Raw genomic sequence first — 26023 nt, 5'->3', positions numbered from 1 at the left:
GTTTCAGCACATATACACACGCGCACATGGGGCACACACGTTCATGCTGTGATGCCTGAATGTATATGTGTGTGCTTGCTAAGAGGTGCACAAATACGACACGTTCACACACTTTGCAGGGACAGACAGAAGGAGGGAGAGCTACTGAGCTTGCAAGCCTCTAATCTGATCAACTCAGATATGGTATCATTGTAACCAAATTAGTGATGGTGCAGAGTATAGTATATCAGGTTTTGGCCAGAGCTCAGTCACATTTGTGGCAGAGAAGTGACATGGAGCACTTGTCCCAAATGCAATAACTGAACTTGCGTCATGCACATTAAGGACAGTTGAAAATACAGATACTGCAGAGTAAGATGGACTGGCGCTGGATGAAACTGACACATGTAACTTCATGTATGAACAGGGAATGCTTCATACCGGAGCTGCTCAGCTGCAGTGACAGGGTGTGTTTCAATCAGTGCCGATATGTCTCACTCAGAGTAAACACAAGAAAAAAAATAAAGACAGGCATCAGTTTGCAATATTTAATGTGTACGTCTAGAGATCAAACTAATAGTTGGAATAGTATTGATGTCTTGGCAAGACATTTGCTCATATTTAGAGCTCATTTTTATTTAATCAAAAAAATGTGAATATTTCTCTTTTTATCATGAATGCTGTACTTAAGGGATGCATGAAAAATATTTTTTTTTTTAAATGGGAATCTGGTGTAGAACACAAGCACTCTTGCTCTTTTATTATTGTTATTATTATTACTGTGATTTATTTATTTTAACTTACTTGGAGGGGATGTGGTGAACAATTAACACCTTATTTGCAATATAAATGATTTTGAGCTGTGCTCATTGCAAGAAGCTGTCTTTTGCTGTCAGCTTTGGTAATCAGTACCTTTTTTAATAGTGTGGTATCTTTTGGTGAAAAGAAAATCCAAAGCCCTTCCTCAGACATGCACCTTGTTAGGCCATTGTGATGGCATTTTGCGTAAAAGTTAGAAATCTTACTAGGTTGGATCTAGTAAGATTTTAGCTAATTTCTCATCAGGACCGTCTGAAGTGAAGGCCATGAAATGAACGTGAATCCCACAGCATGAACAAAAAGATCTTTACACAGCTGTTATTGAAGATATCGTACATGTGTAAACACTTTGGTTTGCTTTTTAATCTTGTGCTTCGTGTATCAGAAAAACATTATTTTTCTTGACATCAGGGATACACGGTAGATGTTTGGGGTGAAAACACAGTTAATATGATCACAGCTGAAACTACTGGAGCCATTCCCTTGACGGTGACTCTCGCCGTCTGTCTGGACTCACCTAATGGTCTTTTGTGGTGGGAATGCGCAAAGCCCCAGTAATGGAGTCTGGATCACATGTTTGTCTCGGCATACTCTTCTCTGATAGGCTCATGGTTCTTAATTACCAGAGTGACTGTTTATCCACACTGTTTGCCTGGATCCTTATCAGCCCTAACAGTGTTTTAACTCCCAGTGGAGAATGTGTGGGAGATGGTGAGAGGAAGTGTGTATGTGTGTGTGTATGTGTATTGTGACGCACAATAGTGTACATGTCAGCGTGCGTGTTTGATGTACTTTGTGAGACATGGGTCAGAGTGTGTGGAATGCAGAACACGCAGATTCTGTGAGTGATATCCTGGTTGTGGTTGTGCTGATGAGGTAGTGTTTGCACTCCTCGTTGTCGGGCCGGAGAGTCAGACTTGCGGTCCGCAGTCATCCAGAGGACACTTGTGTAGTGGTTTTAGCACTGTACGATAAATGTTCAGGTTATTGCCTCATTCCTCAGCACCAAGGTGATCAAGAAAACATTGCATTTTCACATTTTTCATTCCAAATCAGGAGCCCTTGTAAAATTGTGACGATTTTCTTGAGTCTGGATTGTAAAAATGTTCATACACTGTATCATTGGTCTGCTTTTTATTCAAGGTGGAGCTGCTAGAATGAGTTGGTACCTTGTGTATGTGTGTGTGTGTATAGAGACGTGTGTTCCCATTTAGTTTGTGTCCAATGTGTGTGTGTGTGTGAGTGCGCATGCATATGCAAACATGTGTGTAACATAAGCTCTGGCCATCTCCCTGTGTGTGAGTAATGGTCCCTATTTTATTGGCCCGCTCCTCAACAGACTCTATGAGTAATCACATAATGCCTGCTCTGACGTCAGAGCTGTTTCCATGGTAACACAGTGCTCCCCACTCTGGGGAGGTGCGTTCATTTTTTTTCTTTCCCCCACATCTCGTCCTGTGTGCGCTCAAAGCTCGAGCTCCGGATGGAGACATTACTCCTCGAGCTAAAATCACCTCCCCCTAATCTATAGTTTCACAATGTGCAAGTATGATTAGAGCCGCACACTTTGCTCTCTTCTACCTTCCACTTCTTCTTTTTGTCATTTCATCCCCATCTCTCTGTGTCTCACTCTCCCTCTCACTGTCCCTATTTTAGTCATCCTCTGTCTCTGCTTGCCTCCCAGCTCTGTCTCTTTCATGATTAGCCCCCATTTTACTCTCTCTCCTCTCCCTTCCTCTCTCCTTTCTTCTTTTCGCCAAACTCTGTAATGCCCGACAAACCACCTCTCCTATTTCCACGCCAGATGTATTCATTTTTCTCCGTGCCTTTTATGTACTGTTGAATTCCACTGAACGGCCGACCCCTCTCATTTCTACAGGCTTTTCCTTTCTCTTTTCTCGCTCTGGTGAGAGGACAGACTCGGATGAAAAAGCAGCATACTCCCTTGCGTATCTGTGCCTACATAAGATTAATACAGCTCCAGCCACCCTTATGGTGCCAGAGGACAACACAGGAAGTTAAGATTTACATTATTACTTATTTAGACTATTATGTTATCGTGAAAAAATGATCACTTGACTTTATGGTTGCTGGAGTGCATAGATGCTCTACTAATTTATTTGTAATGAGTTTAATATTAAGTCAGATACATTTGGATGTACTCCATTAACAAGTTTATATGCGTTATTCAGTATAGCAAATGCTTTTAAATAGCCAAAATCTATCAGAGTTACATAGAGTCTGACTTTTTCCAAGCCTGAAAACCATCAAAATGTCAATAATCAGGCCAGCCTAGATCTCTAGCTAGCAGCGGCTGGTCTGTCTGGCTAGCCAAACACTCACACAGTGAAGCCGTTAATGGCTCTGTGTTATGTCTGTTGTCATTGCTCAGAGAGGCCGGGGCTGAAAGCATTACACTGCCCATTTCCAACCCATTTCCCTCCCCTACTAAAAGTGGTGTATCGCTGCTGAGAAAAGGAGTATTGCTGTCTCCCAAATCAGCAGTGATCTACCGCTGCCTCTGTGTCATAAGGATGCTCGGCTCTGTCACTCATCCAGTCAGGAGTGTGATGGGTGGCTAACAATGAAGACTGACTGGTTGTCTGGGTGATGTGTTTGGGTCGGAAGCAGGGCCACTGTAATAGACTCGGTGTCTCTTGCTAATCAACAGGGCTCACCTCGTGCACGCGTCCATCTTCATTTTCCAATCAATTAGACCCCAGTGGAAAACCGGCCGTCTGACACAGGTGCATGTTTGTGTATGTGTGCGCGCACAAAGTTTCGCTGTGGATGTGTGATAGAGTGGAAAAAGAGGCAGACAGAGGAAACATGAGGGGTAGTTCATGAGTGTGTGTGATTCTGTGCGGTTTGCCAGAAAGGCAGTCATACCAGATGACGGCCATAAAAAAGTGCCGCCTTACAGCTCAGCCTCAAGTCAAGGCTGGGTTTCTGGCTGACTTGGCCTTGACTTGTTTCTGAGGCCCAGGGACAGACAGAGCCATACCCATTAGTGCGTTGTTGCATGTGACTGGAGTTTTGAACCCGGTAGCACTATCGAACCATAGCCCAATGAGCCACAGTTGAGGGCATCGCTGCCTGAGGCAATGTCCATTCGGCCTGCACAGGTCACCCCGTTGCCTACAGTTTAGAGTGGCATTGCCAGCTCAGCAGAGGGATCGAATCCTGTCAAGGACGAGGACAATGTGAGTGTCAATTCCAGTCGGGGTGGATTTACACACTGCAAAACTGTGTGGAAAATGGAAGAGTCATTTTCAATGAAATAGTTATACATTTTGGGAAAAACTGTTATCTGCTTCTTTGCCAAGAGTGGGACCAGAAGATCAATACCACACTCATATCTGTCTGTTAACTGTGAATCTACAGCCAGGAAACTGTTAGCTTAGCATAACACTGGTAACATGGTAAAAACTGGTTCTATGTGTCTACCAGCATCTCATAACATCACTAATCAATCACTAACATATTACATCTCATTTATTTAATCTATACAAAACACATTTTTTCCAGTCCTTACGCTAAGCTAAGCTTAAATCTCTTGCCTGTAACTTTTTATTTAACGGGCAGAGTGGTTTTCATCTTCTAATTTTACTCTCTGCAAGAAAGCAAAAAAGAGTAGCTTCCAATATGCTGAACTACTCCTTTACGTTAGCCCCTCTCATCAGCATTGCCATCATGTTACAGCCCATCAGTGTTGATCTACCAGTTGGTATCACAGTGTATAAAAGAATCAAATGAAATGTGACACATGGAAAATTCACTGTTCTACTAAAACCGTCTCCCCTCAACCTGACAGGCGTCATTTAGCCATTGGCTCCCAGCTTCTGACAGCTCATTATTGTTGCTCTGATTAGTTCTGTAATGTTGTAATCACTGACAGAATGTTTTGGATGTGGATGCAGGTTGGATGAGGTCTGTCTGCAGTTTCGTCCTCCCTTCTTGTCCTCAGTGTTTTACAGTGTGACAGCAGCAGTGACGACCAGATCTGTGAGCGCTCTGTTTACTGTGCACCTCCTACCCATCCTCTTTATCTCCGCTGGTTGTCTGCGCTAGATCCATTTGGTTCAGGCTGTTGCAGCTGTGCAACATGGGTAGAACTAATTTGTTTTGGGGTCTGTTTTCTATTAGAATAATGTGCACATGAAGATAAAAAACATGCAGATTTTTCAGATGGAAAAAAATGACCATTTGCCTAAATTTCCACAGTTTTTAACTCCAGGGTGGCCATTTTGTATTTACAAGTCCTATACAGTGCACTGTTATCAACCATGTGGCTGAAGCTGTTTATGACTCAGTTTTATGATACCTCTCCTCCAGTATACCTCCCTAATTAATTGAACTACTTCCCATTACACTGGATTATCCTTTCCAATTGGGCGTTTTTCGAGCCAGGATTGTGAAAACAGTCCTGGCTGATGGTCGTCAGTTACACGGAGTTGCAGCAGAGGTTATTTGTTTCTGCTTTTACATGGTCTACGGAAAGGGCAATTACAGCAATTACAGATGAGAAGTCACACTAGCTTCAGGCTACACAGAACCACTTTGTCGAACATATATGGGATGTGAACCCCTGCTTAACACGATCTTAAAACCAGGATTAATCTGTCTTTTCATTGTTTGATTAATTATCTTGCCATCGTTACTGATTGGCCAATTAAGAGAATAACAAATGAGAATTTCGGACAGTGTAATGACTGAGTGAGCCTCCATCACACTCTCTATCATGTTCTCTCTGCTTCCTCAGATGGAAGCGAGTTGAGCCTGCTGTCCTGTGGTTTCTTTCGACTATGTCGTTGTGAGCAGAATGTGAAAGGCAAAGATTTCAGCTAATTGTTTCCACCAGCTGTGCTGCAGATTGCACTGTTTAGGATAAGCTAAGCATTCAACCTTTTAGAGTTGTGTTGTGAGGTTTTTTTTATTTGAACTGTTTTTAGTTTCAATAACAGAAGGTAATCACAGTAAGCACAGTAGAACCATAGTTACATGACATTCATGTACACCCATATGACCAAAACATACTCCGTGATATCTACAGAGAACAAATAAAGTACGAAGCCACCATTTTGTCAAAGGGATTTACTAGTTAGGAAACGGAACAAGAAAAACAAGTTTTTTCCTAAGGACAACAAATGACCCTTGTATGTTTCCACCTTGTTATCCCACTTATGTGTTTAGTGAAACATTAATGCCGCCTGGACTACGTTCACGCAACATTTTTTGGGTGAAGGAGTTGGTTAGAGGTGGAAAGGGGTCATACGAAGCTTAGGACTGGTGCACCACAGAACAGGCTTCCATCATGAATCGTGAGTATAGTTAAATTTTGGCAGAAATCTTATCTAAAGTAAGGTGTAGTTTCTGGTTAAATGTTAACAAAGTAAAAATGTCTTGTGTTTCTACTCACTTTACGTTTTCATTAACATTAAATGTTGCATATTAGTTGTATATACACATCACTTCTTAGAGACAGGGTTGTGGTACGAACAAAACATTATGTCAAATTGTATGAACTAGTGCATCCCTTTCTGTGAAAACTAAATTATTCACAGTAGACCTACCATATGACCAGAGCAATCAGTGTTTTTTTGCTGTATCTATAAAAGCAACTAGAAATCCTGCTATTATTTATCTGTAACTGTTGGACAAAAAAACTAAACTTGCTTCAACAGTTCAGGAGCTTTCAGAGCACCACACAGTGATTCATTCACACACTGTACATTATCATACATACACCCATACGCCATACTGCAGGATCCTCATTGTTACTGTACTCTATAATACAACAGAGAAAAAAGCACTAATTTAACAATAAGCCGCAGACACAAAGTGTCCATGCATATTTATGCAGTGAGTTGTTTGTTCCCTGTATCCATCTCTTGACAGCAGTTTTGCAATTATTTATGGATTCCATGTTCTAAGTGGAACAGGAAGACTATTTCAGGCAATAGCTGTTCATAAGCACACGACTGCTTATGAAAACAGATGGCAAAGTAGTGCTTATTTATTTTATCAGGAAAAGATAAATATAGCAAACACAGGCCCAGTGAATGATTGCTGCTTTTATAATGTATGATCTCTGCTCCCTGTGTCCCGCAGCATCTGAAGCAGTATCAGTGAGAACTGAGACTGATGAATGTGTGGAATGTAAGCTGACGTCACTGGACGTACCGTGGCTGTAGTCACATGGCTAGGTAAACACAAGTAGTTTGGCCTGGTGTGTGTGTGGGTGGCACCAGTGGCTCCGATCAAGAAGATCCAGGAGCAAAGTGTTCCTTCATGAGAGTTTTGCTCTGAGTTGTTGAGTGTGAAAAAAGAAACAAATGCTTTGTGTATTTTTACTAGGATTCCTTCCATGTTTAAACAGCGGACTAACAAAGTTTTTTAACAATGTTTTTCTAGCTTGTGGTTGGCCTTCATGCTGTTCCAGATCCTAAGCACACATGCATACATGGAGATTATTACACATCTGTATGCACATAGAGACATGGAAAGAGTCAGGTATTTAGACACGTATACAGGGATATGCTGTGTGTTTACTGTACACCTATACATGGATAAACTAACAGACATATGGTGTAAACACACAAAAGACCAAGTTTCTTATATGTGTGTGTGTGTGTGTGTGTGTGTATATATACAAACACAGACATGAACTGTAACAAACAAACATGCATTTAAACATGCTGATACTGACAGCCACTATGAATCAGGATCTTACATGCGCAACCTATATGAAACCTAGATAATGATGTCAATGTTAGATAGATAGATGAATGTACTTTGTTGATGCCAGAGTGGGAAATTGTATTGTTACAGCAGCATAAATAAAATAGATACACACACAATAGAACACTCAGGGAGGTAATATATACATCGCTATGCAAATGTGGAATAATTAGCAGGATGGTGTGCAATTTGAAAGAGTCAGCGACATCAGGATGAGAGGTCCCTGCTCGACAGAGGTGAGCTGTTGTAAAGGGTTTTTGCTTTGGGCAGGAATGATTTCCTGTATTCCTGTTTCCTGTAGTCATAAAAACGAAACAAAAAATGCTGCTTTAGATAGAAAAAATTGAATTCAGAACTTCTTGAATAATTTACATTGTGGTATTACCACATTTACATAAGGATCTCAATCACTCTTCCACCACTGGCCTACATATACATAAATACATATAAAGCATGTACCCACTCTGCAGTGGGCCTGCGAACAATCACTCTGGGTGGTCCAGTCACAGAGTTGTTGTCTAGTGTCAGTGCCTCATAGTAGAGCTCTCCTAAAACCATACATCATGATATACCTTTGCCAAAGGCATAGCTGCTGCACAACACAGTGACAACATATTATTACTACAGTATCATTGGTTATTATCACATCATATATCATTTAGGCGAGCGGGCCAGAGAGCTTTAAGATAGTATACGTTGTGTGTTGCTTGCTAAGCCTCAGTGAGCCCCAGCGAGGGCGTGATTGAAGAAGAAAGCTTTCTGTCACTCGTGAAGTCTGCAGCCTATTTCCCCTGAGGACACCCAGCATCTTCTATATCCCATCCCCCGTTTACTTCGCTCTAAGCCAGGTTTGCAGGATGACTGTCAGCAAGATGGCCCCTTCTTAATGGCTCTGTGCTTTGCCTCATAGAGAGAAGCCCACCAGAGTGTGTCAGGGAAGGCCATCTCTTGTTCCCCTGTATACCTTCATAGTCCCCACAGAGTCCCCTGCGTTCCTTATACATAGGCAACTGGAGCCCTCTGTGAATTTCACTGACAAAGCAAGCATTTTACAAGCTAATGGCGGAAAACCTGCCCATAGGGCTGACCTTGAGCCTCTCCTAGGGGAACAAGCTCTATAATGCAAATCCTTCCACCTGCAAAAAGAGGAAGTGGAGATTTATGCCCCCACACAGATACACATGCTGTTTATTAGAGGCTAGCATTCACACACTTTCAAACATGCGCACACACACATATGCACACACATTTTGAGTACATCAGTTAGTACATAGGTGCTGTCCTGACTGTACCTTTATGTTTCTACATCAGTGATTTATAATGGATGTAGGGATGTGATTTAAAGGCATATGTGTGAGCAGGCAGTCACTTTTTTTGAGTCCTGTGGGAATTTTGATGGGATTGTAAATGTTCTATGTGCAGCTGAAATAGTGGGGGAAATGTATGTATGTGTGTGTGTGTGTGTGTGTGTGTGTGGTCCTCTCTCTGATGAGCACAGACAAAACACAGATTACAGACCTTGCTGAGTCAGGCCTGTGAATAAAAGATGAAATAATGTATGCAATGGAGGCAGCACGCATGCACAAATTCCCATATTGCTTCCATAACACTGCCTTGGACTGAGCTCATTCCCTTTTCATTGAATTGTCTTACAGCAAAGCGTAAGTTGGATGCTAAAACTAGAACAGTTTAATATCAAAAAGTAGATTTCCCCATGTCATTATTCAGCCAAAATGAACACGATTCAAGTTCAGTGTGTTCAGTTCACATGTCAAAGTCAGGTCCAAATTGTTTTGTTATTCAACTGTTCATTAACTTTGAAAACCCCTTTTGACGTAGATGGCCTCCTCCAAAAGAAATATTGCCTCCTGACCCAGTCAGACTTATGGCTTCATAAAACCATTTTACAGTGGAACTGTAACACCCAGCCCTGTTGTCTGAGACCTGCAGTGTGCACTAAACTACCACTCAATCTATCCATTTTTCATTTCTTAAATAAGACCTATGAGAAACAAAATAGGGAAAAATGTGGCTTTTTATCAGCCTACTCTCATAATCATCTGGCCTTTCATAACATAATTTATAAACGTTATAGGAAGTCTTTAAGAAGACACGTAGATCAATATAACCATTTCCATTTTGAAATGAAAGCTTAGCTGGAAAATACCCAAGTGACTGGAGCAGCCCAAAGGGCTGAATCACTGAGTTGATGGATGATGGGGAAATGCACTCTTTATCTCAATGCTGTCCATCTTTTTTGATGTTCATTAACCCAGGCCAATATTACATGAAATGCATGTGAGGCAAAGTTTGTTGTGCTCTCAATGTGTATCTAAATAGCCAATCAGCACGCAGGTGCACTCACCTTTAGGGAAATATATCGACCACAGAATGGGTGACGGCATAAACTGAATATCTGTAACTCAGACAAATTAGCTTAGATTTATTGATTGAACTGCAGTGTCATAGTTTATTTATTCTGACATAACTCGTTGAGACAAGCATGCTGTGGCCATAGACACTACTGTAGACATACTGTACACCATTTGAATCAACTGTGAATTAAACCACACAAAGCCCACTGGCACCTTGCAGACTGAACAGAGCAGAGGCTTGTAAAACAAACAAACAAGTGAGTGCTCTGTTCCCTTCTCAGCTCTCCAGGCCCCAGCAGTAATCCTGACTGGACCATTATACACTAATGGCGTTGGCATGCTGTTTGGAGGTGGGCTGCCAGGTCTAGCCAGCCAGATCCCCTCTTTTTCACCCAGCTGAATGTGTGGACCTGGGAACCTAACTGCTTGTGAAGGAGTCGGCCAGAGCTCATAAGCAAGAAAAACAGCATGTACACAAATGATGCCACAAAAAAAAAAAATGTGGAATCGGGAAACATCATGGATGAGGTTTTAAATATATTTTTGTACTATCCATATAGGCTTTCATGGAGAGATTTTCGTTTTGTCAGTGACACGTTCATGCCATCGTGTTTGATAGCTTTTGAGGTCAGAATGTGGGGTACTCCCATTGAGGTTTTCTCTGGGCCACGACATCCTCATGGCCTATGTTTCCACCCTGTGAGACTGACAGATCTATCTCTGGTAGAGACTCATACACTGGGTTTTTTCTAGGATCAGGCTAAGTCTCTCCCAGGAAACGTAAAGACGATAAATCCCATTAGTCACACTTCAGAAATTAGACAAGTCGGAGTAAGTATGAAGAGTAGAGGAGGGGTAAACACAAGCCAGAGTGCAGATGCAGTGCTGGTGTGTGAAATACATCATTGGATCATATTTGTGCATGTGAGCATTTTTAATGCACGTACAAGTGTGGTTTTGTCCATGAAGTGTGTGTGTTTGTTTTGCTGGCCAGTGCATGAGACAGAGAACGTGAGAGTGTCTAGATGCCAAACAGCTTTTAGGTGTGTGTGTGTGTGTGTGTGTGTGTGTGTGTGCTAATCTTCGCACACACACACAAGCGTGTTCCTCATTCCCTGCACACGACCCCCTCTGCTTTGGCAGCCCACCTCAATAGTTCCCTTCCCTACAGCGATGACGCAAATGCCCCGTGATGACTGACCTCCACGGTAAAACCTGTAAAACATTAGCCAGCATGAATAGGAACGACTCTCCACACTCTCCCCTCAGCAGGCAGGCAGGGAAGGATTTATAAGTGTCCTCCCAGAGGACGGCTGCCGTGCCCGCGGTGGATGTGGCAGAGGAGAAGGTGCGGCGAGGTTTTCAGAGTCACAGGGACAAAGAGCCAGACAGTTTGGGTCAGAAATTTGTGTCTGTCTGGACCCGAGCCTTTCCACACTCTGTTCCTGCAGTTTTACTGAATACTGTACACACCCCTAGTAATTCTTAGCACTTTAATATCTATTTTCCTTTGCCTTCTCACATTACTATTGCCTTGAGTCTAATTAAATTCAGACAGTTTATGAAGAGATTTTCCAAGGAGGATGATAGTTTATTTAATGAAAATGTAAGCGAGTGGAGAATAGAAAGAGTGAGAAAGTAAATACATCATGGATAAAAAGACGATTAAGGCTCACACTCATCCATTTCTCATTTCCATCTATTATATCGGTTGGAAATCAATCTTAGTGACGCTGCAAATTTACATAGATAGCATAGGCTGATTCTGCAGTCCAAATGCTAAATTTAGAAAGCTGTAAGCCTGACAGTTACAAAGAAAGTCTGTATCTGTCTACACTTCAGAGAAAGAAATAATGCCATGAAGACCAGAGGATTCAAATATCAAAGCTTCCTGCACTTGAAGCTTAGGTAGCAATTATTGGAGACTTTAAAATGTATGTGAAGTATTATGCTACATTAGTTTCTCCACCTGGTGCAGCGTGGTTCTCCAACAAAAAAATTGTCCCAAGAGAAAACAGCCATATGACACTAATCATGGGAATACCTCCACCTGGGGGTGCAATACAAGATTACACCTCATTTTCAAAGCCGTGATGAGCAATTTAGAGTTCACTGAGGCTCAAACACCTTTGAAAGTGAGTACAAGGATCTTTGATTGTTGCCTTGATGGTATCCTCATGACTAAGCCACTGTCATTTCTAAAGCCCTCATATAGAGAGACTTAGTAGAATCTGACCTACTTTCTTTTTGCCGGCTAAAATGAAAGTGAGTGCAGGGGTGTCTGAGTCAGGCACTGCAGACGTCAGAGTATCTTTGACAGAAAACAGTGATAAAAGAATATGGGAAAACCTAAGACAATATTCTGAGACCTCAAGGCAGTGGGTGTGAGTCTGAGTGCATGTGTGTGTTTGCACTTACGTAAGTAGGCATATATGTGAATTCATGACTTTACAGGCCTGTAAGTGAGAGCATGGTGAGTTTAATTGGACAGAGAGGTGGTGCATAAAACCCTTAGGTAAAGCTGATTGGAAATCCTGCAGCCTGATCTCCTGGTCCTTAATTAACCCAACCATACTGTAGATCAGTACACTCTTTCGCTCCCTGCCTCCTCTCTAACCACACCATCTCCAGTGGGTGCCTCTCGTAGCTGTGTCTTCAGTGGACTCTTATTTTAGTCCAGTGCGCCAACAAGCTAACACAACTACCGAAGATCTGAGTTGACACATATCAACTCCGCTCATATGAAGCCAGTAATAGGGGACAAAATAGGATGCGGGCGGCAGAGAAAGAAGAATGAAGGTCCGATCATGAATTAATGATTAAGAAACACTGCTTGCAGTTGAATTACGCTGAGCTATATAAGGACAAGGCAGTTTCCGGTTCACTTTCCAGACAGATTTAGAAAAGTACTCCGTCGTGAGTTGATGACAGTGGGTAAGACTGATCAGTGTGAAAGTTGAACTTCACTATGGATGCTGCTGCTGTAGCTCCCACCACTTCACACCCACAGGGAAGTGGTTCTCAACTGGTTATTGGCGGGAGCAAGTCCAACAACAAGCATATTCCAGTAGTTTGTTTGTGCTTTGACACCATGGTGTTTACCCAGCACCTCAGAGGCACGGCAGCTTGCTGTGGGTTGTGGCTTGGAGCCATGGTGGTGGACAGGGCATGGCTGCATACTGGCATCCACACTGCTGCCCTCTTAACACTCTGGGTGAGAGGAAGGCTGGGAGTTTACTTGGTTGTCACTATTTTGAGTCATGAGAGTGCAGATCACTTACAGAGGGTGGCAGGCATATTTTGGCTGTCTGCTTTCTTTGTTTTTCTGACATTGTCATATCATCTACTTCTAGCCTTGACTAGCCTTCCCATTATTTACCTTTATGCCTAAAAATAAAGTTGGACTTTTTATACCAAGACACAGATTTAAATCTAAATCTGTAGACATTCCTCTTGTCCATAAACAATTCAATCTTAGACTGACAACGCTGAAAGATTGAGTACAAAATCCCACTCCTTGTTTTGGGCAAAAAGGCAAACTTTAGTTCTGCTTAAGCTAATATGCGGTTTCATCAGTCAAAGTTAGTCATTAGACAATGGAATTTTGTTTTTTGTGCTCACAGCATTGAAAATGACATCTAAGAATCCAACAGCAACATCTCTTTCCAGGAACAATGTCTGTCTGACTCTGGATGTTCCACAGACCTCGCTGTGTACAGGCTTCATAGGTAGAAAATACTTCCAAGTTAAACTGTTGACAGTGAGGTTTGTGGGTTATCCACAGTAACTAGGGCACTGTTCCTGGAAAGACATATTGCTGTTGAAGTTTTTAAATGCAGTTGTCTTGTGCTGTGAGCACCACAAACGAAATTCCATTCATATCTACAATATTGGGGTGGAAGCAGAAATCAAATGGATTTGCCAAAACCTGGGCAAATCAAACAAAAACTAGCATAGGCTGTGATTGAGAGTGTGTGAAAACTACTTAGCAACTAGAAAAAATAATGAAAACAGATTAGTATTGAATATTTTCCAATTTAAAATGAATTTATTGATACAGTTCTCTTGTTTGTTTCTTGTGAGTATCACTCTGGATCATGAAAGTACAGTAAATCTCCAGTTTGTGTTCACAATAGGGCCAGAGTCCCATAAAAATGCCTTAGACCTTATTGAGTGTGTCATGTTACTCTGGTAGTTATTGTGCTGTGATTGAAAGACATACTCCACTTTCAAAGACACAAAGCATTTTTTCTCCTGAGGACTGGTTTCATTCTCTTATAAATCTCGAGTATTGCTATGAGTGATGGAAAGCCAATGCTAGACCTGGCTTATTCTGAGTTATGGGACGGCATAATGAATCTTGCAGAAGGTGAAACAAAGGGCATAACTTCTACAAAGTTGTTATTTTTCCCAGTAGGTGCACTGGAGCTTTAGGACAAAAAACAAATCCATTTGGAAATTTTACTGCTTCGGCTGTGTTATGCTGCCTGGAGGGTGTCCACGAAAAACCAGGAGATATCTAAGAAATCATTCATGTGTGGTTTTACCTCGTCAGACATAATATTGGCAGTGAACTGTCATGTTTTAAGTATAATCTTCTTTGCTCTCTTTCTCCTGAAGCAAAACAAGGTAATAAAGCTTGAACAAGACTTTTTGTTTTTATTTTTCTTGTATTAATGTTTGTAAAGGATTAGCTGGCTTGAACAGAGGGTTTATAGCCTGTTTGCACTGTCATCTTTTTTTTTTTTTTGTTGTCTGTATACATATTTTTGCCTCTGTGAAGTTATTACCCAGTTCTGCTGTTTTTTTTACTCTAACAACCAATATTGTTGCTTTTTGTCTTGGAAAAATAGATGCTTGTCTTGTAGTCATTTCTTGAAGCTGTTTTTTTTTCTGGTTTTAGAAGCACTAACACCAATATTTTGTTTTCTGATTTTTCTGGACTCAAAAACTATTTGAACACAATCGCACCTGGCTGAGCCACGGTTGGGTTTTGAGTAGCACACTATCCACATGTATTTGTTGATCACATTTTTGAGCAAGCCTCAGAGGAAATTAACTCCACTGTGGCCTTTAAAGTCACTCTGTGCAAGAGGCTATCTGAGGCGCTCGAATTTTATGCCCAGCTTTGATTTTGTGTGGGTTTTTTGTTTTGGTACATCAAAGGACGCATGTAGACTTCTGTGTAGTCTGGTTCTGTCTCTCAGAGCATGGAGATGAAAGGTTGGGTTACATAAGACCGCAAGACCGAAAGGCTGTTTATGTGGGTGCGCCTGGAGAGCCTCAGTGATACTAGGACCTTCTAATGGAGCAGGACTCCGCCGTGACCATGGAGGAGCTGCTGCCAGCTCCAATACTGTAAAAGTAAAATCCTGTTGTCAGGGCAGTCAAGACTACGACAAACATCTCTCTGGCTGGCTAATATAATCATTTACAGTAATTTACATCTCATACATGAGCCTTTTACACAGCTAATTGCCTGCTGACTTCCTTTTCCATCTAGTATGGCTATTTTAATGCATGAGAAGGTACGTGCATGCTTGATAAGGCTTTAAAGTGTCCCACAGTTATTGTCATGCTGATGATGAGTGAATCCAGGCTCTTCGTAGCTGCAGTCCTCAGGCTGGAAAATGGAGGATGAGAGAATGAAGATGTTGGTTAAGAAAGCGCACATCCCTCATATTTCATTTTTTAAATCTCAATTGTCAGACAGTGGAAGAGCCGTTGCACGTTATGAATAGGTGTGTATCATGTTGTATGTGATTGTTATGATGGTGACCTTGTTTGCTTACTGTCAGGGTCACCGTGTTTTGTGGGGCGGGATTCATTGTTGCCAGAACCTTGACTAAAGGATGAGGTGTACAATAACTTATCCCACAAAGTAGCCAACAGACCAGACCATGTGTCCTGCCCAGTTAAATATGTCAAAGGCACATTTCATGATCAAAATGTAAACAAAGACGGCACCAAAATTCAAAACGCAGGATTTAACCCTGCTATGACTCCCAACTTGATTCATAGTACAGGTCTTCAAAGGCCCTGAAAATATATTTTCTCACTCAGCATCTTACTATGAGTGATGGGTTCAGATGAATGCACAATTTTCTACCAAAGTTGGAAAGTTATTTAGTGATTTAGCTATACTACTGCAATATTTAAATCAAAATGTGATGACAACTGGGCACAATGTTCATTTCATTCAGTTCAGAAAAGACCAAAACCCCAAAATATTCAGTTTACTATGAAAAAAAGCATGAAATAATCAGAGAGAGACGTGAACTAGAGTACTTTTACGATTAATACATTTTCAAAGTAGTTGCAGATTCATTCAAAATCGGCTAATCATTGCAGCTTCATTGGACATATTTAAAGGTTTAATATCTTTTTTTTTCAAACACAGTGGTAAAATAGATCTATATTTTCCAGAAGTTAATAAACAAAGAAAATATCTTTTGACTAAAAAAATAGTCCCTATGAAGTGCTCACAGCGAGATCTGTGGGTTATCCAATTTACTCTGAGCATTGTTTATTCAATTTTTAATGGTTTGAGCAACACAAACAGTTTTTCCATTCACCTCCTCAGCATATGAAAGTAAAACTATCTGTATGGTTAGACAGGAAAAAAAAGGGTAAACATTAAGTAGCGTTCTCCAATCTTCAATTCAACATCCAGTGCAAATGTACCTGTATTTCTACAATCAAAAACAAACCAACTGATCTACCCTTTAATAAGGCAGAAGGAGCAGTAGCTTCTCCATTGTATTTGTTTAGAACTAAGCAGCACTGTGGGAAAACACAAAACAGCACTTCTGTCCAGACAGCACAGGGGACTGAAACCCACTGTTTTCTCAATGTTTTCACTCACAGCATGACACAACTCAATGACCTCCACTGACACAGTAAATTACACCTGAATTATCAGTTTGGCTCTTATGCTGAGCCCCTCGCCTCAGTGTGTGCAGCAGCAATTTGTCACAGCGGCATGCTGGGTTTCTCAGGGCTTCTCAGTTCTGGGCCAGAAAACCCTAACAGAGGCAGAGGCAGGTTTAATGTTGACTTGGCTCTCCTGCAACGTTTTCAGTTCAGAAATCAGTGACAGAGCTGCACTGATGCTTTTGGTGACTCCCAAGAAAGTGGAAAACGGGTTTACGAGGCCTGTGGGAGGACACAGTTGCTGGTAATTAGACAGCGTAAAAATCCTCAGCCTCCATGAGACCCTTAGGCAGTGAATAAGAGCTAAAGTAAACCAAACCTGACTGTGAAATTGCATTAGACGTCTGCGCTTAATGGAAAGTGAAAAAAATAGACAAAACCAATTTTTGCATTTATGAGCGTTTCCATTCCCCCCACACTACCTCGACTCTTTACATCACCGCTCCTGCTTCTCCTCTTTTCCGCTACAGCACAGTATATCTCCATTATGCTGTTGCCTTTGTCAGGAGTTGCTTTTTGGAATTGTAGGCCGCTAACAGAAACAGGATGTGCAGGACTGTGGTTTGAACATGTCTCTGTCTCTGTTTTCCCACAGATGCTCCCCCGCTCGGATTGGGACCACAAGAGAGGCTCCCGAGGATCACAGGTTAGCACTGTCCACAGAAAAAGAGACGCAGTAATAACAATAATGATAAACAGCTGACAGGAAAACACACACACACAGGAACTAGTTCCCTGATCTCTGTCACTCGCCTACACACACCTTATAAATGACGCAAATAGCAGAAATCCTACCACTAACAGGCCTGTTCACCCACTCATTTTAGATGTGGTTAAACAGCATGTCCAGAGGTGTCACTTCCCACCAGAGTCCTTGTTGTACTCTCTTAGTCTAAAGGACGCAGGTGATTTGTCGGTAAGGCACTGCACAAACTATTAAAGGCCAGGGATTTGAAACTAGGAGGACTCAGGGTGCACAGCTTGCAGAGGGTAGACACACACAGCCACATCCTTGAGATTACCTTTCCCATCTTTGGGGGTGGGGGAGGGTGGGCATGTGTGCGTGCTTAGGAATTGATGTATTGAGCTGCTACAGAGCCACAAGGCAGGACTCTGGAGTACATGAAGAACAAACAATGCCCTTGGCGTTGGCATGGTCGTGTACAGTAAGAGTGTGTCCTGTACTGTATGTTCTCCTATCAGGAGGATATCCTTTAGAAATGAATAGACAAAGCGTCTGTGCTGACAGTGTATGCTTGGGTAGCAATAAAATGCGGAAAAGTTGTGGTCGGGATTTTTCATGAATAGCAATCATAACTGTGCAGCGCAGATTTGGGCATGAAATCATATCACACACTGTATAATTTGAGATGTTGAGACTCATATAGTGGTATATGTATTCCCAAAATCAGTCTTACTGTAATATCCCCTCAGAATGGAGAAATTTTCAAAAAGTATGTTAACCTTTTAAAATATTGTCCAAGGCTCATATCAATTTGTTATGTGGGGTTAGTAGGCAAGTACATATTTTTTGATTGATGCATTCCCTAAGCTTCCATTTAGACTCAGTGGTCAGCTCAGTCTTTTTTATTTGGATTGGGCTACGCGTTCGTCAGTGGAATCCTGTAATAGTCCAAAGACTGACAAGACGTGTAAGAAGTCGAGGCTTATGTTGGCATCTCTCTCCATCTCGTGGCTATTTTCCCCTGGCTCTGCTCTCTTGGATCAGGCTGTTGGTCAGAGAGGCTGGTAGCGTTTCACTATGCCATGGCACCTTGTACAGTGTGTAAATCACACAATCCGCTCTTTAGCCGGTGACCAGAGCGCTTTGATTGATCTCCACTGTGTCATATTCGCCAACATGCACACATTAGCAGGCTCATTTTCCAAACCACGTCTTTTTTTCCCCATCCAAAGCTTGCGGTGGATGTTTTAGCTTAGGAATTGACAGTGAAGTTATGTATGGAAAGAGCTATTTAAATATTTGTATTCGACTTGAAAACACATTGGTTTTGGAACATTACCCGGGGAGATTATCGGAGAAAAGAGTGTTTGTAGGCCCGGATCTTGTGACTGTTATTCTAAATTACAGAAAGGCTGGAAGAGTGGTCTGTGAGGCAGACAAGCCATGACATTGCAGTCATGTTGAAGATTTCTCAAAATCACTGTGAACACTTCAAACACTTGAGATCAGCGTTTCTTAAACTGCGGGTTTGGGAGTTGAAAAAGGTCACTGCCCTTTTTCTGGTTGGTCCCATCATGACGGTCTAGTAGAGTGTTTTCTCATTAAATTGTGTCCTGTGGCAAGACTAGATTTAAGACTGAAAGAGACTGAAAACGTGTGCTTTTGACTGCCGTTTGCCTGGAAAATAATTGGATCTGCCATAAATGATACAGAGGCATTAGCAATTTTCAAGCTCCCACTTTTAGTGACGTGCAGCAGTAAACCGCCTCTGAGCTGGTGCCTTTTATCTGAGAGAAAATGGAATAGAATGACATTTTAACTTTGTTTCATTTTTTAGTATGCCTACTCAGTTAGCAAGATTTTTTTAAAACTCGTGACTGCACCCGCTCCAGCGCTGTTGATGGATATATGATAAACCACCTGCATCATGTGGTAAATCCTCACTTATCGCCCACCATACGCCATCTGTTTCACCTCATGCATGTGTTTAGTGTGATCTGTCCTTTACACCAGCATGTCCTGCTTCTGCTTCTACCAGTCTGTGTTTGCATCTCTATTTTTGGTTGGCTCCTTCGCTGGAATCAAACACCCTGAAATATGTGGAAGGAAAAACAAGTCTCTCCTTGGAGATGCAATGGCTGCATGTTAGGGGTCAATTGACTTGACCTTTCCCAGTAAATCTTTAATGAGGCAGTTATTCTTTTTTGTTTTGTTTTGATCCTCCTCACACACACACACACACACACACACACACACACACACACACACATCCTCCAACACACCCCCTTTTAATAAAATATGTAATAGCGTGTAATTGTATCCTGGCTGCTGCCGAGGTTCTGGCTCAGCGCAGCTTCGGTCTGAGCTGACGGAGGGGTTTTGAGGGGAGTTGGGTCGCAGCGGGGGTGAGGGTTGGTTGGGAAGTGGGAAGTGCAGCGTTGCTGGGCGTAGTTTTGGCTGTGGGAGCTGAGGCAGGGAGCGAGTAGTGTCTCAGTGGAGTTTTGTGTTACCATTCTGCTGTGATTCACACTGTATCACTGCTCTGTTATTTTAAGTGAAGAACATCACCATCTCCCAGGCTCCTCTTCAACTAATCCATCACGGCAGATGTAATCAGGACCATTACACTAACTGCGCTGCCACTGAAATAGAAAACTGCGCTGTAATGATTTTTCGAGAGTTCTGTGTAAATGAAATCAGCGTAAAAAAAAAAATAATGTATGCACTTAAGTATTTTTTGATATATTCCTCTGTTTCTTGCTCAGCACATTCCTGCATTTCTCTGAGTGTGAAGATTTGTACGAGGGGTTAATTGCAAAATAAGCAACTCAGTGTGTGTGTCTGTTTGCCTTATGAAGAGCCAGAGTAGCCTAGATCATTAAAATGTGTTTATTAAGAGAATCATATACCTTTCTTTCTCCAGTAGGCCCGTGAGGCATTTGTCCAACGTCTAGCTCTCCTGTGGGATACATTATATTCTCACCACACCACAATTTTAAGAGGGAGACATATCACGGGAGTTTTACAAGAGTCTCAGCGGATTATATGTTTACAAGAGGGAGTCGACGGGTTAAAAGTGCACAAGTGGACCATCTCAGAAATTACAAAAATTTGACCTCACTGTCTGTGAATCCCATTATTAATCATCATGAGACAGAAGGGTCAGTGTTTTGTTTGTTGCACAATATACACTTCATCTGTTCCCTGCAGAAACACTGGTAAAAAGAATGTGAACACAGCAGGAACACCAAACATTGTATTTCCATACCTCTGTGTTGTTGCACAATCACTGGTGTTGTTTGTAATAGATTATGTTTCAAATGTGAAATGTATGTTTTGAACATACACATATCCAAAGCTTATGGGTACAAGTTTAAATATTGTAGATGCATATATGCGCACCAGCATTTAGCCATTTTCAGCATTATTTATTTTATGTATTCTATAATATCAAATTATGGATGGGTGTGGTTTGAGTTAGTTATGCATCAAAAAATACTTTGTAAATATGCTTTTAAGTCAGAAGTTTTTAGTCAAATCTCCATCGATCTAGAACTGTATCCATCCAAGAATTATTTGCAAATATTATTTGGTCCATTTTTGGTGCACATAACTGCAAATAAAACTACACACACAGCTGAGTAGGGCTTTGAGTGGAGAGAGGCTGTGTGGACAAACAGCTTTTCACTCTTCAGGAGTGATTGCTGGTTTGTTTTGACTGGCCCTTGGTTTGGTTTACATGAACTGCTGCACAGGTGTTAATCTATGGCATTTCTATTGACGTACTGTTCCAAACTGTGTTCGCACAAGCAATTAAAACCATTGATCACGTACACTGTTGTTATTCATCGTAAAATGTCATAACAGAATGTTCATGCATGGTTTAGTGTATGACTTGGCTCATTGAGGAGTCATAAAAACACTTTAGTGATGCTGGTAGTCAGTTTTATCAAATGCAGCATGCCAACAAAAGCTGGGGGCTTGTGACCAAATATTAGACAGATCTGTTGTAATTCTTTGACCAGAGGTGCTGGCACAGGAGCCGGATTAGGAGGATCAATGGGTGTGTCACGGGCTGGCATCAGTCAAATCAGGAACTTTCTGGTCTTTTAATAACTGTGTGCCTCCTGTCGGATAAATGCAAAAAGACTGGCAAGTCACATAAACACCAAATGGCTGCAAGCAGGAAAGACTCCACATGCTCCAAAAGTATTACTTCTTGGATTGTACAGTGTCTCTACAGTTAATCTGCAATGGCACAAAAATAGGTTCCTACGTATAAAAAATGGAATAGATGTTGTTCTAAATGACTGTACTCTTTCTGTTAAGCTGCTATGCAATTGCACTTGCCGTTCGCTAAGAGCACCGGCTCGTTGACTCGGACAAGTGTTGTATATACAACACTTGTCAGTTATGTAACTGCTTCATTTATTTAAGGCGATTGTTGACATTAATCTAGAGCCAGTTATTCTACAGCTAGTAAAACAGACAATACTTATAATGTTATTTAGTGAGCTTTAGAGGTGCAGGTAGGCAGATTTTGTTGCTTTGGACAGAGCCAGGCTAGCTGTATCATTGTTTTTCTCCAGTCTGCTAACCAGCCTTTGTTGGTATCTTCATATTTTTACCGTAGAAATATGAACAATATTAATGTCCTTATCAAACTCCCTGCAAGAAACCAAATGAATGTTTTCCCAGTTGTTAAACTTTACCTCTAAAAGCCTCTAGTTTTGCTGCGTCACAACAGTGGGTCAGAGTTGTTGTTGTGCAGAAGGCAAAAATAAATCATATATTGTGTCTAACATTTGTCATAATCATCCAAAATCAAACCACAACAGCCAGTGTAAATAGGCTGATGAGCAGCTCATCCCCAGATGAGGGGTTGGCACCTCCCCAACAGACCTGCTGCTGCCAGCTGATCTCATGATGAGCGACCGTGTGTGTGTATTCTTTAAAAAGAAAGACTGTTCTGTTTCACTTGGAAACAGGAGTGATGAATCATTATCAAACCAAGGAAGCTGTTGTTTGAATGATCAAAGAGGCAGCCTTCTTCTTTTTGCTTTATAATTTAAAGTAGTTACTCCCATGTCTCCTCCACACAACTCTCTGAGGTGCTGGATCCCCGACTAACTCTGAAGGGTGTATTTCTCAGAAAAATCTGTACAGACAGGAGTGTGAGCCAGTGGCAGAAGGTTGTTGACAGTTCCCAGATGTGAATGTGTGTTACTATGAATGTGTTGTAAGGCAGCAGTAAAAAGAACATGTATGCTCAGGAGACCCAGAAATAAGTCATTAAACATATATACATCCTCACTGGAAGGTTATGATACATTGATATGAATCACAGCGTTCAATGGAATTCACAAACAAGTGTTAAAACAAGTTAAGAACATTCACAATGGTACTGTCAAAAAAATATTAAGAATTTTGAAAGGCTCCATCTAGACATCTGTGCAAAAGCTTTTTTCTGTGGTACTCAGTACTTTTCCCCAGGCAGGGGTCACTCTGTGGGGCTTGAATGAGATCTATCCTCCCAGAAAGTGAAGGCTGCTGCTACAGTACAGAGGTGGCCATGGCTGATAAATGAAACTGATCATCTAACCTGACAGAAAATGCTTATATAACCTTATGATATTATGTAACTTACTCACAATTTGATCTGTTATAGGATGTCCAATGATGATTCTTAGGTTTTAGGTTGCAGATTGTTGGAAGATTAGGAGATTGAGGAGGTATCTTTCAGCCAAGACACAATTCATGAGGGATATGTTAAAGCTTTAGCCAGGAATGATCAGGACTTTACATTCATTATCTTTTCCTGCAGACAGCTTTGTTTAACAGCACAACGCTCGAGCTCCTTGGCTGACAAACATTCTGTAGAGAGGTTCGGAGAGAAGATTTTCAAAGGTAGATATATTTTAGCAGCACAGTATTTTTAATGCAGCAGGACAATTCCTTGTAGCAGATAGGTATTGCCATTTTTCAGGTCAATAATAATAGTACAAATTCAGTGGAAACAATATCCCCACTGTGTCCCAAAGCTCATGTCTCAAATGCTGCCCATGCACCTGGAGCCTTTCACCACACTTTATTTTTCATGTCAGGTTTTGGGCATTAAGTGGCCCAGTGCAAAATCAGACCCAACACATTCATCATTGCCTCCCTTTTATCGCCACTCAGTTGCAATTTTGGAGTTAGTGAAGCTTAGTGACACAATGCTCATCCTCTTAGCAAAGTGTTTTTAGCTGGGTCCACGCATGTGTGCAGCATGCTCAAAATGATGCCCTTCATATTTATTTATGTGCCAACGTTACTGTATATTTGTTTGTCAGTTCTTGTATATTGTTATATATTGTTATTTGTGTTTTCACTTGACTTTTGGCGGTGGTGGTGTTAGAACTAGGGGCCAGGTTTGTAAAAGCTGTAGGAGTTTGTGTGTGTTTGTATGTGTGTGTGTGTGTTTGTGTGTGTGTGCGTGCGCACGCATGCATGTTTGGAGATGCTGGTACCGGCCATGTGTTCTCCAGCAGCTATACTCTTCTGAAACCTCCTCTTTAGCAAACCCCTAAATCATCCTGTAAATGAGCTGAGAGACAGGTGTTTACATCTTATCCTCACAGCATGTATTAGAGCACAGTATAGGAAAGAAGAGAGGGAGGAGAGGAGGAAGAGACGATGTAGAGGAGAGGGATGAAAAGAGTACAATCGTCGTCTGTCCAGAAATGTTCCATCAGGCATCCCACAGGATGTCTCCCGGTCTGTAAAACAGATTAGCTCGGTCCCATCGCTGGTCATGTGTCAGATTTATCAATAAATGCATGTCATCACGGAGGAATGCCCTCACACCCAGTGAACACACGGCTTTTGTATTTTTGCAGACCAATAGGAAAACTGTATAAATACAGTGACTTATCTGATATGACTAGGAAAATAAAATGCGAAACCTTGACTATTCCCACAAGTGGAGACGAATGAAAGGTGTTCACACGTGTTGTTCAGGTCAACGTCTTGCCACTTAGCCAGTGTAAACAGAATAATTCTGGGTGCCTGGCAGCTGGTGTCAAAGTGAATGGAGCATTGGGGGAGAAAAATCTGATAACATTCTTTGGGGGAAAAGGGAACTCGTGAGCTTATTAGATAAATTTGCTGGCAGCCATGATTGACCTGTGTTTAGTCGTGGTTGTTCAACTACTATAGGCACAGCAATTAAGAGTGGGTTGTGAACTTTTCACTTGATCCTGTAAAAACAAGGCCGGCTCACACTACGCTGGTGCCTTCAGAGCTGAGGGACAGACTGTTAGAAACAGACTATGGCTGTTGGCTATCATAGGGGTCAGGAGTGAGGAAGTCAAAGGCCAGATTCTAGCTGAGACATTGCTAATGAGTCCATTCATTAAGCATCAAGTATTGCACAGCTGTGCAATGTTGCTGCTCAGATGTCTAACATGCTGCAAGAATGTCAACTCCTACTACTGTGAAATACCACTCCCTGCTTCTCCTCATGTTTTTACTTTCTCTGAGCTAAAAGGAGCCATATAAGGTATAGAATAAAGCCTTTGATGTGCGAGTGGATGTAAGTGTGCATGTGTGTGCGTCTGCATGTGTGTAACATGGCGTGATACTAGAACTGCGATACCCTTTGCAAAGCTTTGGCGGAATTACAGTCCGTGATTGAATATGTCTCCTATAATAGTGGTCCAAAATCAATGGTCCATTGTTTTCTTACTTTCATATTGTTGTGTTTGGGTATTGTTTATGGAGATCGTTTGTTTTATTTTGTGCCATGTTGGTTTTTCCCTTAGCTGAATGCACTTTTGAAACATGATTTGGTTATAGCTCATATAATAAATTCTCTCTTAACATGGGACTCCTGACAAATGTTAATTTTTGCCACTGGACAATTTGGCCTCCCACATTATTTTTGCATGCAGGCTGTGGTAGTTTATAATCAGCCTTTGTTGTATCAGCTGTAGTTGCTGCAATGAAACAGAAAAACTGGTGTATTCAGATCCTTTATTTTGAGTTAAAGTATACAGCGGTTTATTAATATTCCATCACAAGTAAACCTCCTGCATTCAAAATTCTATGTAAAGATAAATATGTTATAATTATCAACAAAATATAAATACTCTATATATATGATAGTAAACCATTGATGGAACCCATTCTGCCTGCATTATGGGTTATTTTACTTTTGATACTTGTGGGCAGAATGGCCTCCATCAGTTTTATATTATCATATACTATAATACAGTATTTGATTATTGTCACTGGTACATTCATCTGTAATCAGCATTTAAAGGGTAACTTAATATAAGCAAGTTTCCTTTTCACCACCAAGGTAAAACGGGTAAGGTAAAAAAAAAAGGTTTGTCTTGATGCAAAAACCAGTGTGCAATGTGACCACAGTTTAACTGCAAGTTCTGTAGAATAAATAGCACAAGTGATGCCAATGTCACTGTTAACCACATTATGTCCTCACATGGGAGCT

General features: G+C 41.4%; 1 protein-coding gene across 3 annotated transcripts in view; it reads left to right on the top strand.

The window, feature by feature from the left end:
- LOC139201051 (cGMP-inhibited 3',5'-cyclic phosphodiesterase 3A-like) overlaps positions 1-26023 on the top strand; it is a 63182-nt gene that overhangs the window by 16370 nt on the left and 20789 nt on the right. For all 3 annotated transcript variants that reach the window (XM_070830267.1, XM_070830266.1, XM_070830265.1), the window contains exon 2: positions 17443-17493. In XM_070830267.1, the coding sequence (XP_070686368.1) occupies positions 17443-17493 (51 nt within the window). The remainder of the gene's footprint in view (positions 1-17442; positions 17494-26023) is intronic.

The sequence above is a fragment of the Pempheris klunzingeri genome, chromosome 5 (assembly GCF_042242105.1).
Source record: "Pempheris klunzingeri isolate RE-2024b chromosome 5, fPemKlu1.hap1, whole genome shotgun sequence".
In the NCBI taxonomy this organism is placed as follows: domain Eukaryota; kingdom Metazoa; phylum Chordata; class Actinopteri; order Acropomatiformes; family Pempheridae; genus Pempheris; species Pempheris klunzingeri.
Note: the sequence above shows the minus strand (reverse complement) of the source record. Positions and strands in the feature narration are given on the sequence as shown.